Below are 15,749 nucleotides of genomic sequence, written 5' to 3'. Positions count from 1 at the left end.
GGCTGGACGCCACAGTCCCTCCCCGGGACGTGTAAAAATAGCCACCGTGCTGTAAGGAACTATGGGATAGGCGCAGCACGCGTATTGCGGGTTGGCTGGCTTTGATTGGCCCAATCTTTAGATTTTCCCAGAGGAGCGGCGAAGGCGGCGCACAAACGACCTTCTCGGTGCAACCAACGACATAATTCGCAAGGCAGTAACGCCACAAGTTTTCGCATATGACGGTGTGTGACACATAAGGCAAAAAACCAAGACATGCATTCAATACGCATGCCCAAGCTAGAGGCCAGACCGACCATGAATCTGCCACAGACGCAATTGGATGATATGCGTCAGGCGAACTGTACCTGGCTGGGGAGAGCCCAACACCGATCACCAGCCACCCGCGAGACGCCCTGTCTCTGGGAAAGACATGCTCATATCTACGATGACGCCTCTCTTCTCAGCCCATCCTCCCACAGCGACGACGCCTATGCCGATGAGAATGCAATTGGCGATGGCAGCGGCAAAGCAGGCTCGGTCAGCTTTGACCCTATGCCTTTTGGAGCTTGTATCGTTAGCTCCGTCAGTCACTGATGCATTTTTTTAACAACTTTTATTTTTTATTGAAATAATGGCTGTACATCGGTGATAAGTCTCCGTCACGACATGACCCCAACGCCAGGTGGCATTACGCATATCCAATCTCATCGGCGGTCTGAAGTTGAGCCCTCGATGATCGGACTATTTGTGTTTGCGCACGGGGAAGACGGCTACTTTGGTGATGGTTTCTAACATGTGTGACTGTGGTAGTCGCTCATTGCCTGAAATGTAACCTTTCCCGCTTTCCGCGACTCGTCCTTGGCTTCGAGAAGCAGACTTTGGCCGAATCAAGAACATGGCCGACATGGAGGCCGGACACTAAGCGTCTGTGGTAACGACCAACGCCGACGCGACATTCGGCAACGCGGTGACAGAGACTGTGCACTCGCATAAACCGATGGTTTACGACGGATACTTTGGGCTCCGCCCCCAAACTGCAAGCCTCATCAACGGCGCAGCGCCCTCCCGTATTTACCTCAAGCCATAGCCGACCGCACCCTGCTTTTCGTCACCTAGGGATACAACAGAGCCATATCCGAGCATCAGTTGTCATTTGGCTCAACGTCACCGCCTTAACAAGATATCATTGCGCGTCTAGCCAGCCTGAAGCCGACCTTGCCCGGGGTATTCACCGCAGCGGTATGTAACTGAAAAGTTACCAACCATCCCTATCAGTAATTATGCTTCCAGTCCAAGACTTTGGACGGCATTTCTTTCATGTCGGACACGCAGAGCGGCGTTTTCCGTCACTAACGTCGCGCTATTCCATCGCTTAGCAGCAAGCTTCAATCCGTCGGGTGGGCCATGTTTGCTACCATCAGTCAGTCGAAGTAGAGAGACCTGACAAGGCCAGTCGGACTGGCTGGTGTTTGCGATACAAAGGGTCAAAGTACTGCGAAGATTAATTACATGGAGACCCAGGCCCCCCTTCCAAGTTGCAGCACGCTACCTTAGCTGGCCCCGCTGTCTCTGTCACTTTTCGAACCGGCTCGCGAGCCGTTGGACCTGTATCCAGACACAACACAGCCTTTGCTCTCCGAGGATGGAGACACTTGTCCAGCGAGCGGGTGGACCAAGAAACATGGTTGAATTGGGTAATTAGTTCGTTCCAATTTTCCAGGCCTGAGCGAAGATCAACGAGCAGTGGCAGTAGTTGCTCATTGAGTTCCTAGCCCCGAGACATTCTCCGAAGCGCTGCTGTTCAAGGCGTCCGTATGCGGATCATGTCGACATAGGTGTGAGGTAAGCTGCGAGAAGTATCCGTTGGTTACGCAGGCACAGCATAACAAGGCCGCCTAGCTGGTCAACTATCACCAATACGACAAGACTCAAAAGGTACCGACGACGTCCGGGGTCTCCTCCAGGACCATGAAAAAGGCTGGAGCTGCCGTCGAACACTAATTATCAGAGTTGACTAGCTGAGCATGTTAGGTACCGTGTTTGCCCTTGTCCCGGCCCATGGCACGCCCGGGTTCCCGACTGGTGCGCCTGCCATGGATGGCATAGAACTGGCCTAGCGGCTGGCCGTTAAAGACTTGCGCCTAGGCGACTTTGGAGGCAGACCCCAAGATGTTGGAATTATACCCAGTACTAATGTACTGCGGAAAAGGCGGGCTGCAGGGAAGATTGAGCAGCACACCCTTTGCGATCCCCTTGCCCTTGCTCCCTTCTTGTGCAGCCGTTCCTTGAGCCCTGGACATTCGAATCGTTGTTGGTCTTCTAGAGTCGCAGGTACTCCCGCACTGGCTCGGGCCCCCCCCTGGTGGTCCTCCATGCCATTCACCTTTACTGGCCCAGGTCAGTCCCGACTCAACGGTGCCGTTACCCTTGCCTCCCGCATCGCATCGTACCGCTCACGAACCGTCAAGCGTTGCAAGTGTAGATATGGAGAACCAGCTTGGTGGTGTGAAGTGCAAATCCACATGCCGGTAGCGACCACGTCAGAATATCTGCCCGCGGGGAATGCATTGGACTGTCCACATCCACACTCAGGAGGCAGGAACGCCGCGCGCGCGTTCCAGCTGGTCACTCTGCAAATGGTCTCATATTCTTGATACCTTGTTAGGCTACCAGTATGGAGTGTACACCATCAACCAACGACTTGAAGGAATTTTTCCCGACTGCTCCCCGACACCTCGCCAATCATGAGAGCAGCGGCAACAAAGATGCTGCGCAGCCACCTCGCATAAGATACGCATGTGGCAACCATCCAGGACCAGCGGATGAACAGCTGACAGGTTGCTGCACAAGCTCCCGCTGCACTGTCCTGGCCTTGGCTGGTTGTCATTGTGCTTTGAAATGCAATTGAGATACGTTGGATGGGTGTGTACGCATACACGCGCGCGCGCGCACACACACACACACAGAGAGAGAGAGAGAGAGAGAGAGAGAGAGAAAGAAAGGGAGAGATGGCGGTGCCTTGCCTTAGTGACTGCGTACCTTGCGGTGTGGACCACGAGGGATGGCTGGTACGGGCCGGAGGAAGCAAACTGTGGGAGGCAAAAAGCTGTCGATGGCGATCAGCCAGCATCATCTATGGACCGACAAACCCAGCTCGTGCAAGGCAAGGCACTCGTCGCCCAAAAGGGAAGCTAACTTGTTGCTGCCTCTGACCAATCCTATATCCCCCAGCTGTTACTGAGCTGAGCATAGCCAGTGAAGATGGCCCAAGTTACCTAGGAATGGGTGCTTTCAAGCCGAGGCACGTGTTGAAAGACGTTGCTTTCCCCCGGCTCGTCTGACACTTTCTCTGGTCCAGTCCAGTGCAGCTTCCTAGGACACTGCGTGCGATCTCTAAAGCATACAAAATAGGGTCTCGATGGCATGAGGTCAAAGTGCCGACTGCGGACGGGCTGTCTCGTTGTTTTCGTTATCGTCGTCGCGCCATCCCCTCCCTGGTCGATCGGCACGTGTCCCACGTGCCGTGGGCGTGTTCCAGTCCCATCGCGACTTCCATGCCTTCCCGATCCCAGCAGACTACCCACGATATGTCTCTTTCCCTGGCTTGACCTTTCCTGCCTTACCTTGCCTTGCCTTGCCTTGCTTTGCCTTGCCTTGCTCTCTGCTACCCTGCCTGGTCCTCCCGTCGACCCCCGCTCCCTTCCCTGTACAAGGGACTTGCTTCATCCAACGCCACTCCAATGTTCAACTCCAAATTCGACATCAGCGGCACTATCCAAGCTACCTCCCGCATCTTGCGGGTTGGTGAGAATTTCCATTCCCATACCAGCAGAAGACTTGCGACACTATCTTCAGCCAACTTCCCGCGGCTCGATTCCTCCTATTTGTTTGCGAGGCGGTTCTCAAACGCAACGACACCACCCATAATCTGCCGTACAAACCTTGTCCGCCCCGGCCGACGGTTGTCGGTCTCGTCTGACTTGGTCTCGTCGCATATCCGCCTCTTGATGCCGACCGACGCTACCACGGACGCACACGCCCACGCGTGCACATACGGGCGATGCATCCCTGAACCGACTCAGCCCTCTCTATCTCTCTCTTTCCCCCTCTCTTGAGACGACTCGAGACGAAACGAAAAGAAAGGCGAGCCGACGTGCCAGCTCCCTCTGCTGAAACACACATTATTCGTCTCCGGGCCACATCTCTAGGCGACGTCAACTCAAAAATCCGACCACATCATTTCTCAAGGTGAGTCGCGCTGTTTCTCTCCGAAGTCACAACTTTAGACGGTGCATTCGTGACCCCCCTACTCGCCATTTCTCCGCTCACCAAGGGTTGGTCGCTTTTCACACCCCCCCTTGATGCCGGGCCTGATTCAAGCCGCGCCACTAACGCCAATTCCCTGAGACGGCCTGCCTCTCTAGCCGCCTGTCGTTGACGTTGCGCAGGATGCGTTGGCAGATCGATTCGGACGGCCACTAGAGGGATGATAGGGCGGACGGTGATGCCACAGGGGCCCGACGTCATCTTTTTGCTACGCTACCAGATCCGGCATCCTCGCAGTTCGTGTCCTCTCCCTTCGCAAGGCGGTTCTTTTCTCGCAAGTGCCGTCTAGGCACGGCGGACATGGCCAAGGCAATTGTTGCTCTCGCAATTGCTTTAGGTTGGGTGGTTAATGCGGTGCTAATTGTGACCATTGTGCAACAGCCCAGATAAATCTAACCAAGGTCTTCCACGATTATCCCTGCGCACCCTGTGTCGCCTACCCGAGATTCTACGTACAGCATCTCGTCCCATCCACTCTGCCGGTCACATTCTCGAATACCAGCTTCTCAGCTTTTGTGCGACTCCAGCTAGGTAGGCCCATAGTCTCCCCCAGTGTCGCGACGACTGGTTTGCAGGAGCACGCACACGCCGCAGTGCTACAGCGGCCTGAGAATCCAACAATCCGGGCCGTCTTGTAAATGTAGCAGTAAGATCAGACAGACGTTGCCACAGCTTGGCAGACGGCTGCACTGACGTGGAGACATGCTGCCTTCCGCATTGCACAGCGCGTACCACACCCAATGATTAGGGAATCCATAGCACGATTCCAGTGACAACTTGCAGCAGCACGATCGGACCTGGTGCTGCAGGACAAAGTATTCCTGACAGCCCTTGATGAGTCACCCAAGTCAGAGCTTGACTTGCTGCCAGCGGCTTCCAATAGTCATTGTTACATGGTAGCTTGAAAACGAACCATGCGCAATAGGCCCATGTGTTGAAGCAATCACGTACTGGGCCAGATCCAGCTCGTCGCGTCAAACAGCTATTGCGAACACGCACGCTACTACGACATAGGTCGCAATCCAAACCCACGACGTCTGAGCACCCTCGTGGTTCCTCGAGGTTGGCACCACCCGCACCCCCTTGCCCCCATTTCCTCCGGGTGCAACATCTGGGTTGCCAGGGGTATTTCCGGGTGAGAGCAGGGGTTATTATGTATGTCCTAACGGCGACTGGTGTTTCTTTGACAGGCAGCGCTCCACCAGACTACCCTCAAGCGTCTCGTACCTTAGCAGACCATCCCATTCCATACCAGCCGCAGGAGCGTTCAATTCCCTACCTAGAGCTGGGTCAAGCACCGCAGCCATCCCCCCTTCTCCCTGGCAGCTTCAACGGTGAAGCTACCTTAGACTGCCACTCACATCGCCATCTCAAGCTGTCGACGAAGCTTATATTCACCAAAGGCCAGCCACACCTTCTTTGACTGGGCACCTGTCACTTTCTCACCTTGGACTGCCTGTCTGGCTTTGCTTGGACTGGCTGGCTAGCCAGTTGGGCAGCCGGTCGGACCCTTGTGGTGTTGATGGACCCTCCTCCAGGCCATCGGGTTCTCCCCTCTCTGCGTGGGTGCTCATTACGACGTATCTCTAGGCTTTGTAGCGGTGAAGATGAGCTTTAGTCTAGACTCTGCACATCACGCCGATATTCTTCAGCACTTTCTATTTTCGCCTCTGTCACTCTGTGCTCGCACCGGGGAGCAGTTCCGTCCACACCTCTCTCATTGCAGGCTCCCCTACACCTACCCACTCACAATCATTTAGCCGGGATTCTACTGCCCACAATTATCTTGGAGGGTCACTGTATCGTCCAATGGACGTCCCTTAGACGCAGCTCATGACAACCCGGCTTCTCCTTAATCAATGTGCCGAGTGGTTGACTGAAGGGACTTCGGCCATCTTGGGCGTTGGCGTTATCGCTCATATTCTTTTTCCCATTTTTTTTTTCTTCTTCCTCTTCGGGTCCGTTGCCAATCACTTGAGTCTCCCTGGCTCTGCCTAAATATCCGGCGTTCTCTCCTACACGCCGCCCGCCACTTGACTCTGCTTTCCCTTGCCCGACATACCACACACACGTCTCAGTCACATCAACAAGTCGCTTGCTGGGTCAGCTTCCTCACTACACCTTTTCTACTTTCTAAGGGTCTAGCATTGCGTCATAATCCAGCTTTGCTTGTGCTACTCCAGCACAAGAAACCCCTGACCAACCTCAAGTATGCACTCCCATGGCCCTTGGTCAAGCCGCCTCCCCAGCCGCCTCCCCAGCCGCCTCCCCAGCCGCCTCGCCAGCCGCTTTCCCCTAGCGAGAGGGAGAGAGAGGCGTTGCCAGCACCCGTGGCCTTTGCAAGGCTGGCCTGCATGAGCTAATTCGGAACACAGACAGAAGGTCCCCCAACAGCGGGACACACCAAGGCCTGCAGCCACATCCCAGACTGAACCGCACGGCCCCGGCGAACAACGTTCGTCCAGCTCCCTGGTCTATCCCCGGCGAATTGGTAGACCGTCACACACTACCCAAACCGGCTCGACCAGCATCTAGGTACAGCTCCAACCGAGCAAGGAGTCAACTACACCACCCGAGTCTCTGTCTACGCTACCGTTAGCCACTTGGGTCCAGAAAAGCCAGAAGAATCATCGACTTGTTCCTTGAGACCCCGCTGTCAGAGTATTTTCTCCCTCCCACGTTCAAACCAAGTCAGGACACCCAAGCCGCCAGCCTTGGATTCCGTGCATCACCGGGTTTCCCTCCCCTGCACAATTGCGCTGCATACTGCGAACAAACGCTGCAGAAACAGAAGCCCGGCCAAGAGTCTGATCAACCAACCAGCCTTGCCTACCCAAACCCAGATAAACCAAAGAAAGAATCCATCAACGCGTCCTCAACACGTCCCACTCTCCATTGCAAAGGTACGTGCCTTTCATCTCTAATCCTCGTCTCCTCTTTCCCCTTCTTCGATGGACACGCGCGCGCGCGCGCGTGTCAAATCCTGTCCAGATTTCAGTCGTATCTCCGACGGGCCCCCCGAAATTGCATTTCGAGATGCATCATCTGAAGGCGTTGCTGTTCGGCGCCTGCCCACATAGGGCTTCCATGACGCCCAAGCGCGTCCTCGTTTCAATTTCGGTAACGTCCCATGTTGCAGTCTGCGCATGAACTTGGCCTGCACGACTCAACGCATCCCCCTCTTGTGCTATGGGCCGCGTCCTCGCCCCTTGTATGATTGTCTACAAGGGGGTGTACAATTTTACTGGGGCTCACTGTCGGGACCCGGTCGCGTGTTCTCGACGCGGTCGCATGAATTTGCTCCGATCAAAGTTGAGAAAACAAAACACTTAAGATGCTGACTTGAGTCGACTTGCAGCGAACTGGGATATCTTTGTTTCACATCGTCGTCAACATCGGACAGACCTGCCCAACATTACAGGTTCTCTCCTGCTCAAGCCCGCATTCACCAACGAACTGAGGTTCACCGAACGCATCAACAACGACATCTGAACAGTTTACTTTGCCTCAAGGTGAGCGCACGCAGCAAGCCATTCCCAGTCTGCTTCAGCCAGCCAGCGAGTCGGCCTGCCTCCCCCCTCAGTCTACGGACCCCCATACCTCCTTGCCTACGCGTCCATCGGGCCATATGACTTGATGGGAAAACCTTGAACCAAGCGGTGCGGGGGATTCAGCAGAGGTTGGGCAGCAGGACGTATAACCTCGACGGTCTAATATCATGCCGGGCTGGCTGGTATTGAACATCGAACATCCCCGTTGGGATGATTTGGAGTCTGGCCGGGAAGGCTGGGGAGGCCTGGGAGGGCCTGGTTCAAGGTTCACTAGCTACAGATGACAGATGCTAACCAAAGCGCACAGAAACCACTCAACATCAACTCATGACTATCAGAGCCATGGCACAGAACAGGCAGCCCTCTGGGGGCTACAAGCAGGAACCTGACAATGTGAGTTGCCTCTTTTCGCTCTTCATGGTCGATTTCCAAATTATCACCTGTGCCGTCGCAAGGCTGTGTACCTACCCGTCCACGCACTTTTCCTGCTGTCTTTATTCTGTTCAATTACTCGAGTTTTGCGGGAGCGCATAAGGTTGTCTGCTTCAGCTTGAGCGGCTGCTGGCCCAAGCTGGCTGAAGACTCGTCACCCGGCTGTTTGCTTGGACGGCGAGTCGTGACAGGCGGCAAACACGGACCTCGACTGAAGCTCCCGAGTGGCAGTCGCAGATGAGGTCAAACGTGGATAGGGTTTGAGCTACGCGCATGGCTGGCGTCAACAAGACGAGGGCCCGGGAATCCTGGGATTTCCGTGGCTTCCAGAAGTCGGCAACTGTCGCAAGCTTGACCAGGTCAGGACTTCCAAAAGTCTGTGAGATTGGGCAGGGTGGCTCCTGTTTCACCAATGACCGGGGCTGTCGCAGCCTTCATTGCATGAGTGGGCCTTCCCGCCTGTTAAGAGAGGGAGAGAGAGAGAGAGAGAGAGAGTGTGTGTGTGTGTGTGCCACGGCGCTATTCCCCTTTTGCAACAATTCTTTTATTTTCATTTTCTATCGTCGCTTCTTTCTCGTTCTGTCGAAAAGTGGGGGGAGAATTTGGAGAGAGACAGAGAATGAGTGGATGAGGGGACAGAAGTGGGCAGCAAGCCCAAGCCAGCCAGGGTTGGGCAGGGCATGGCCCAGTGCTACCCAACCCGGTTCGAGCGCCGGGGGGCTGGTTGAACCTTGGAGACCTTGGGAAAGCTTCCTCTCTCTCCCAGAGACAGGCTTGCGGTTCAAGGTGTGCAAGCACCTAGTTGTGGCCGAGTCTCTGAGGGGATGTTCGTTTCTGGCACCCCCTGACAAGCCACACCACGGTCAAGAAACATTCCGTTCTGGTTTCCACTGGCATGCGAGCATTGTGCGTTTCTCACTGTTCACTCTTCCCGACAAACGGCGACAACTCATTAGCGAGAGATGGCGAGTGCACCAAGCCAAGAGGTGGCTGGTTCGTTGGGAATCGAGGTACAAACACGGCGGCGCCAGGCAAAATAACGGCGGCCGACATTCAACGGCTACCCGAACCTGCCTAGATGCCTAGTGTTGTCTCGAGTACAACGGGTACCAACCTTTCAGCTTTTTAGCCTCAGTGAGGCCTGGACCCTACGAGCTCATTCTCCGCTTTCCCTCACGTGGACATGGAAACAGTGGGAAGAGAGAAAGTCACGGGTCTGTTTCTCTTCAGCATCACGTCCGCGTCACAAGAAGAACAAGAAAATAAGAGGGAAAAAACCATTACCAGTGTTCGGCTGAAGCCGCGGGCTCGTGCAAGGCGATGAGCTCGAGATGCACGCGCGGGAGGAGGTAGTATACACCTTCTGGACGGCCATTCCCTGGCAAAGCAAGATGAAGATGAGGTGACGATTGTGGAGATCTGGAGGCGTTGGGGTGGGGTGCGCACCCCCTCTCTCTTCCGCTCTCTTACTCTCTGTTCTGCTCGGCGGTACACACAAGCCTTGGTGGGGGCGGCTGCTAGCAGCCTTCTCCAATCATGGGTGGCTGAGCACGATAGAGAGGGGAGGGCGGCGAAGAGGGAGGGGGGTTTCCCCAGCCGATGCGTCCATCATTCTTTCGTTTGCCATGATGATTCGGAATCGGCTGCTGTTGGGTGGCATCTGCGAGCGTCCTTTCTGCTCCGTCTTTTCGCCTTTCGATTGCGCCTTGCGCATTGATACGAGAGAAGCCGATGGATGACTTCAGTGGATGCTTTGGCACCACAAGAGGCGACGAAGAGGTCGTTCATGTTTCGACCCGCGCGCCAGTTCTCCGGGAGGAGAATGAGGAGAAGCCTGGCCTGGCATGGCCTGTCACCCACACAATGGTTTGCCATTGTTCTCGCTTTGGAGGCAACGGCGCTGCGAGGGTGACATGGCTGCGCTAGGCTGGTCGCAAGGAGGAGTCATGCCAACCATGGCGACCCCCATCTTCTGCCTCTTCTCTGAGCTGGCTGCTAGAGGGGGAACAGACGAGTGTATCGACGACCTCCTAGCGTGCTTGTCGGGCGCCAGTCCGAGCGAGTACTGAGTACGACGTTCCCGCAATGTTGGCTTGCGAGCGCTCCGGGTTCCTGGTTGGCCCCTGGGACGTGGGTGATACATGGGTCATCGGCAAGGTCTCAAGTGTCCCAAGTGCCAGTGCCATCCTCTCCCACTCCCAATACCAGCAGCAGCAGCAGCAGGCATGATGGGGCAGCCCAGGAGTCTAGGGGAAGCGTCGAGCAGACATGGGGGCTTGTAAGCGGCAGCGCGGGATTCATGTCCCAGGTCCCAAGAAGCCAGGATCTTTTTCAGACTGGCCTCCCACACAGACGGTCTCTTTCCAGGCACGCCTGCGCTTCCTACCTCCCACGTCCTACGCACTCACGTCTTTTCTCTCTTCCCGAGTCCTGGTCTCTCCGCCTCATGGTTTCCACACCGCCTTGCACCACACAGATGCAGGATGACCAGGGCCAGGGGTGGAGGGGCCAGAAGCAAGGGAGTCGGGATTTGAAGTGGGAAGCTTCCCCCATTGAAGGAGGGATCCACCTGGTGGCTGGAAAGGTATGGCAGTGGATCAGGCAGAGTTGCCGTCGTATTTGCAGTTACAAGTGATGAGTCTTGTCTCCAAGTGGATGATAGGAGACGATTCAGACACGAGAGATGAGAGAGAGAGCGTAAGAAGCGTGCACACTCAGAAAAACAGAGAGAGAGAGAAAGAGAGAAAGAGAGAGAGAGAGAGAGAGAGAGAGGCAGCGAGGGTACCCGGCGCCACCCCGGTAATGTGCTGGTCCGCTGGCTAGCCCCGGATGAGAGATGCCTGATTGGGTAATCATTCCTGCTCGGCCCTGCGAGTGGGGTGCCGCCATTGGTCATTTAATCTACAATGCAGGATACCCCTGTCACGTTTCTCCCATGCGCTGTCCCACACACCCAGGCATCAGCCCACCCACCCCCACCCCACTTCCCATTCCACCTCACGCCTTTTTTTCTTTTTCCCTCTTCCTTTCCCTTTCCCTGACCTCAATACCCACACCCCCCTGCGCCTTCCTCCTCCATTCCTTCACCTTCTCTTCTCCACGCAGAAGGAGGACTTTGTGAGGAGAGACTCAGTCCTTTCCACGGTAAGGCTCGTTAGTTTCACCCCTCCATTTCACCCCTCCAGCCCCCCCTCCTTCTTGTCCCATCTTCACCTCCTTCTGCGTCCTTTCCTCGCCTTCCTCGCCATCGTCCATGCCCACCCTCCTTTGGTTCCGCCAATATCCACGCCCTCCCCGGTCGTTATATCCCCTGTTCTTCCTCCTCCCACGCGCTGCCTTCGTGCTCTGTGCCTCTGCAAGTTGCAGCAAGAAAAGCATCGAGAAGCTCTCCTCTGCCTGGCTTGCCGTCCTGCATCAAACCTGCGTTCGCCAACCGACACGACTTCACTCAGTGCCGCTCTCTCTACCTTCTCTCTCTCAACTTTCCTCTGGTACCGCAACGACTTTGATTCCGCGTCCCTTCTTCTCTTTGCACAAGTCACCGCAAAAACAACAAGACGAAGAAGAACAGCGCACTCGCGCACACGTATGTTTGTTCAGACCCCCCAACTGCATTTCTCTCTCTAGCTTTCCGCTGCATCTTGCGCAACCCGCTATTCATATCTTTCTCCCCTTTTGTTGGCTTGCTTGGCTAGACTGGCGCATTGCGACCACTACTGGTACTACTCTGGTATTCCTCCCGCAACCGCACACCTCTTTACATCACCTCATAACACATCATCATCTCATCGATATACATTACATGCGGAAGATACCTTCTGGCTTGGGCGTGTGTACAACTGATGGATGTCCTCGTCGCATCGCCTCGAATTTGCCCCACGGCTTTGGTAGCGCGCTTGCAAGGACACTGCCGTTGACATTGCCCTCTCCGTCGATATCTCGCGTTCCTCTCACCCACACTCCCATTTCCTCGCTCTCCGTCTGCGCCGCACTCTCGCATAGGCCGAGGTGTCAAGGTACCGTGCCATTATATCGGCCACCCCTTGTATTACCTTACATTGCGCTTTCTCTCTACCCCGAACAAGAAGCGACAGCGGTGCCGTATCAAGCTCCACTGCGTTCGCGCCCCCCTGGTTTCTGCATCGTCTACTTTTGGTCTGGCTCTGGCTCTTGACTCTCATGGATGGTACTGCGGGCTGGTGCCGGTCCTGGGTCTCTCCGCTCCTGTGTATGGGTCTATCTCGAGTGAGAAAGAGATACATGCAATACGGACACGGCGAGTAAGAGAGAGAAAACAGTTCTCGTACCAAACCGCCGCCGCCTCCTGTCTCGACCCCGGCTCTCTCGCCCTCAGCACTATCTGCCCATCCTGTCCCAAGTCATTGTTCTCAATCTCCCCATCATTATTACCCACACTAGATCCCACCTTGCTCCAATGTTCAAATAGCTACCCTGTTCCACTCTTGTACCCTCCTCACTCGCCCAATCCCCTCCTGCCCATATTCCTGCTGCACCCTCGCTCCGATCACCATCTCTCCTCCGTCCTTCATACTCCCTTGTCATCTCATTGCATCTTTTCCGTCCCTCTCGCTCTTGCTTTGTGTTCCTGTCGCGTTCTCCAACAACCGCAGGACCCCCAGCATTGCACTCTATTCTACTCTTCCTGACATCCCTCCTCGTCGTCTCTATCCACCTTCCTCCCCCCCGTCAAGAGACCAGTCAGAGAGCCAAGCTATCGCGTCCTCGAAACTTGACGGGTTCCGCTTCCGAGTACCACTTGTCGCAGTATCGATCTACGTTCCTGCCCGACCTTTCCTCATTTTCTTTAACCGAAGCTGTTGCTTGATTACTCAGGGGTAAAGCCAAAGAAATATCCTTACCCTTCTGATTTCTACCCTCGCCTCTCCGATCTGGCGGCGCTGTAGTACGCGCATGGCTTTGCATCTGGAGCTGGCCTCCCCCTCCCAAACGAATAAAAATCCCACTTTATATCAGAAAAGGGGTCCCAAACTGGGTCTAGCACGCCTCACCCGCCCAACCCTCGTCGACGGCCAGGAGGACCTCCAGGGGCAGGAAGGAACCACTTCTCATTACCCGCACCTGCCCTGGCACCTGGATCCCTCCCAGTCCACTGACAGTGTCAAGGTGCAAAAAATAAAAATACAGACGCGCCGCGCCCTACCTGGCCTCACTTTGTTTTTTCCCCTCCTCTTCCTGCTTGTTACTACTCAACTTTAATACGTCGAAGCGTTCTTGGATGAGGGACTAATGGGTCTTTTCTCTATGCAGCATCACCCCCACCATCAGCCCCAGGGTCAAGCACCTACTCAGCAGCAGCAACACCTGCAGCACCAGCAACATCCTCGACCCTCGAGCATCGTCCATCAACAGCATCATCCCCAGGCCCAGTCGCAGCAGCATCCCTCCTACGCCTCAGCCGGACATCCCATCGCGCCCGCCTACCAGCAGCAGAGCCAGGCCACCAACGCCCAGCACTCTCAGGACGGTCTTCCCTACTACGCGCACCCGAGCCCTTACAGCACCCCAGGCGCGACGAGCGGATACACATCCGCTGGTGAGTCTCCCTGTCCCCCATCCGTCCAAGACGCGTGCGCAAACCACAGCGAGACGCGTCTTGGGATGGCTTCACCCAAAATCCAACATGGCTAACCACGCACGAGCAGATCAATCCGACATGATGGCCGCCGCTCAAATGCCGAGACCACCTTACCCTCCCATGTCCTACCACACGCCGCAGTCAAACTCGCCCGCGTCGGTAGCGTCTCCTTCTCAACATGACCAGCACCGAAGCATCTACGGCCAGCCGCCGTCCCAGCCTCTCCAGCAGCACATGTACTACCAGACGCAGCAAGCGCACTACCCTTCGATGCAGGCGCAGCCTCAGCAGTCTCCTTACGCGCAGCACGCCGCCCAGACGCACCAGTCCATGTCCTCGCAGCCCAACATGATGATGTCTGCGCAGTCTCAACAGCAGCAGCAGCAGCAACACATGCCCCAGCACGCGGCGCAACACAACCAGGCCCAGATGACCAACAGCCCGCGTGGCCAGATGAAGCCGGAGCCCCAAGTGCCGCTGCAGCTGCAGAAGCCCCAGACGACTCCCATGCAACACGCCCAGCACCCCCAGAATGGTGCCTCGCTCAACACTCCCACCGGATCGACTCCGGGAGGCGTCAACCCTAACGCGGCGCCCGGCCCCATCCCGGCCACCACGCCTTTGGTTGTCAGGCAAGATCAGAACGGTGTTCAATGGATCGCGTTTGAGTACTCGCGCGACCGCGTTAAGATGGAGTACACCATCCGTTGCGACGTCGAGTCCGTCAACACGGATGAGCTGTCAGCCGAGTTCAAGACGGAGAACTGCGTCTACCCCAGAGCCTGCTGCCCCAAGGACCAATACCGAGGCAACCGTCAAGTGTACGAGACCGAGTGCAACACGGTCGGTTGGGCCCTCGCTCAGCTGAACCCCCCTCTGCGCGGCAAGCGAGGCCTTATCCAGCGCGCCGTGGATAGCTGGCGCAACAGCAACCAAGATCCCCGGCTCCGAAGCCGAAGAGTTCGCCGCATGGCCAAGATGAACACCAGGAAATCGGTTCAGGGAGGTCCTCACCCCGGCGGTCACATGGGCGGCCCCAGTCCGCCAGGGATGCCTCAAGGTGCGGGTGGCATGGGTCCCGCGGGTGCATCAACCAAGATGCCTGGAATGAATATGGGTCATATGCCGCACGCCAACGCTCCGGGTGGAGGGGATGAAGTCGGTATGTTTCACCAGATGTGATTAAGAAGCCCTCCGCATCTGCAGCGTTTGCGAGCCCCGTCGTTGTTTGTTGATTGTCGTTGCATCGCACCGCACATACACACTGCCCGGCACAATCCCACACCCCAAAGATCGTTGATTATGTGATACCTTTCCCCCCTTCATCACCTGCCTGTCAGCCGTGGTCTAGAACGACACGAGCTTCATCACAAACACATACAAATTTTTTACCTCTGTGCCTTTATTACATTTATTACTCTGCTAGTTGGTCAGAAGTCTCGGGAATGGGTTCGTTGCACTCTTGTCTTTTTCTTGCGCTTCCTGTTGTATAGCGTCCGGTTTTCGGCCGCCGCACCAAAGCAACCGCCACACGATACAGCAAAGCTCGCCGCGGGTTGAGAGGGATTTCCTTTTCTCTACGGCACAGATCTGTACATTACCATAGTTGCTGCACGCAGTTGCTGCTGTTGCTGTCGTTAGTCACCTGACCCGAACTTGTCGGGCAACATGCGGTATATCTCTTAGAAGAGATGCCGGCAAAAAGTTGCATTGCTTAGCGTTTTTGGCATTCAACCCCTCCTTTCGCGTCCCTATCGCTTGGCTTCCGTTGTCGTCTCTCGTAAGAGAAGATGACGAGAAAAAAAAAACCTTTCTCCTAAGCTCATGCCACGGCCCTCTTG

The 15,749-nt window shown here is 55.8% G+C and overlaps 2 protein-coding genes across 2 annotated transcripts; both read left to right on the top strand.

Annotated features, from left to right (window-relative positions):
* Positions 1-10,135: 10,135 nt before the first annotated feature.
* On the top strand, positions 10,136-10,520 carry ColSpa_11433 (uncharacterized protein; the record flags this gene model as incomplete). Its single annotated transcript, XM_049277645.1, has 2 exons — positions 10,136-10,157; positions 10,345-10,520. 2 exons carry the CDS (start codon positions 10,136-10,138, stop codon positions 10,518-10,520), a joined length of 198 nt encoding a protein of 65 aa, XP_049133602.1.
* Positions 10,521-13,574: 3,054 nt separating this feature from the next.
* Positions 13,575-15,090, top strand: ColSpa_11432 (uncharacterized protein; the record flags this gene model as incomplete). The annotated part of the gene is made up of 2 exons (XM_049277644.1): positions 13,575-13,866; positions 13,976-15,090. The coding sequence occupies 2 exons, from the start codon at positions 13,575-13,577 to the stop codon at positions 15,088-15,090; spliced, it is 1,407 nt and encodes a 468-aa protein (XP_049133601.1).
* Positions 15,091-15,749: the final 659 nt, after the last annotated feature.

The sequence above is a fragment of the Colletotrichum spaethianum genome (assembly GCF_022836535.1).
Source record: "Colletotrichum spaethianum MAFF 239500 DNA, contig46, whole genome shotgun sequence".
Taxonomy (NCBI): Eukaryota; Fungi; Ascomycota; class Sordariomycetes; order Glomerellales; family Glomerellaceae; genus Colletotrichum; species Colletotrichum spaethianum.
The sequence above is the reverse complement of the archived record's forward strand: the minus strand, read 5'-3'. Positions and strand labels throughout refer to the sequence as shown.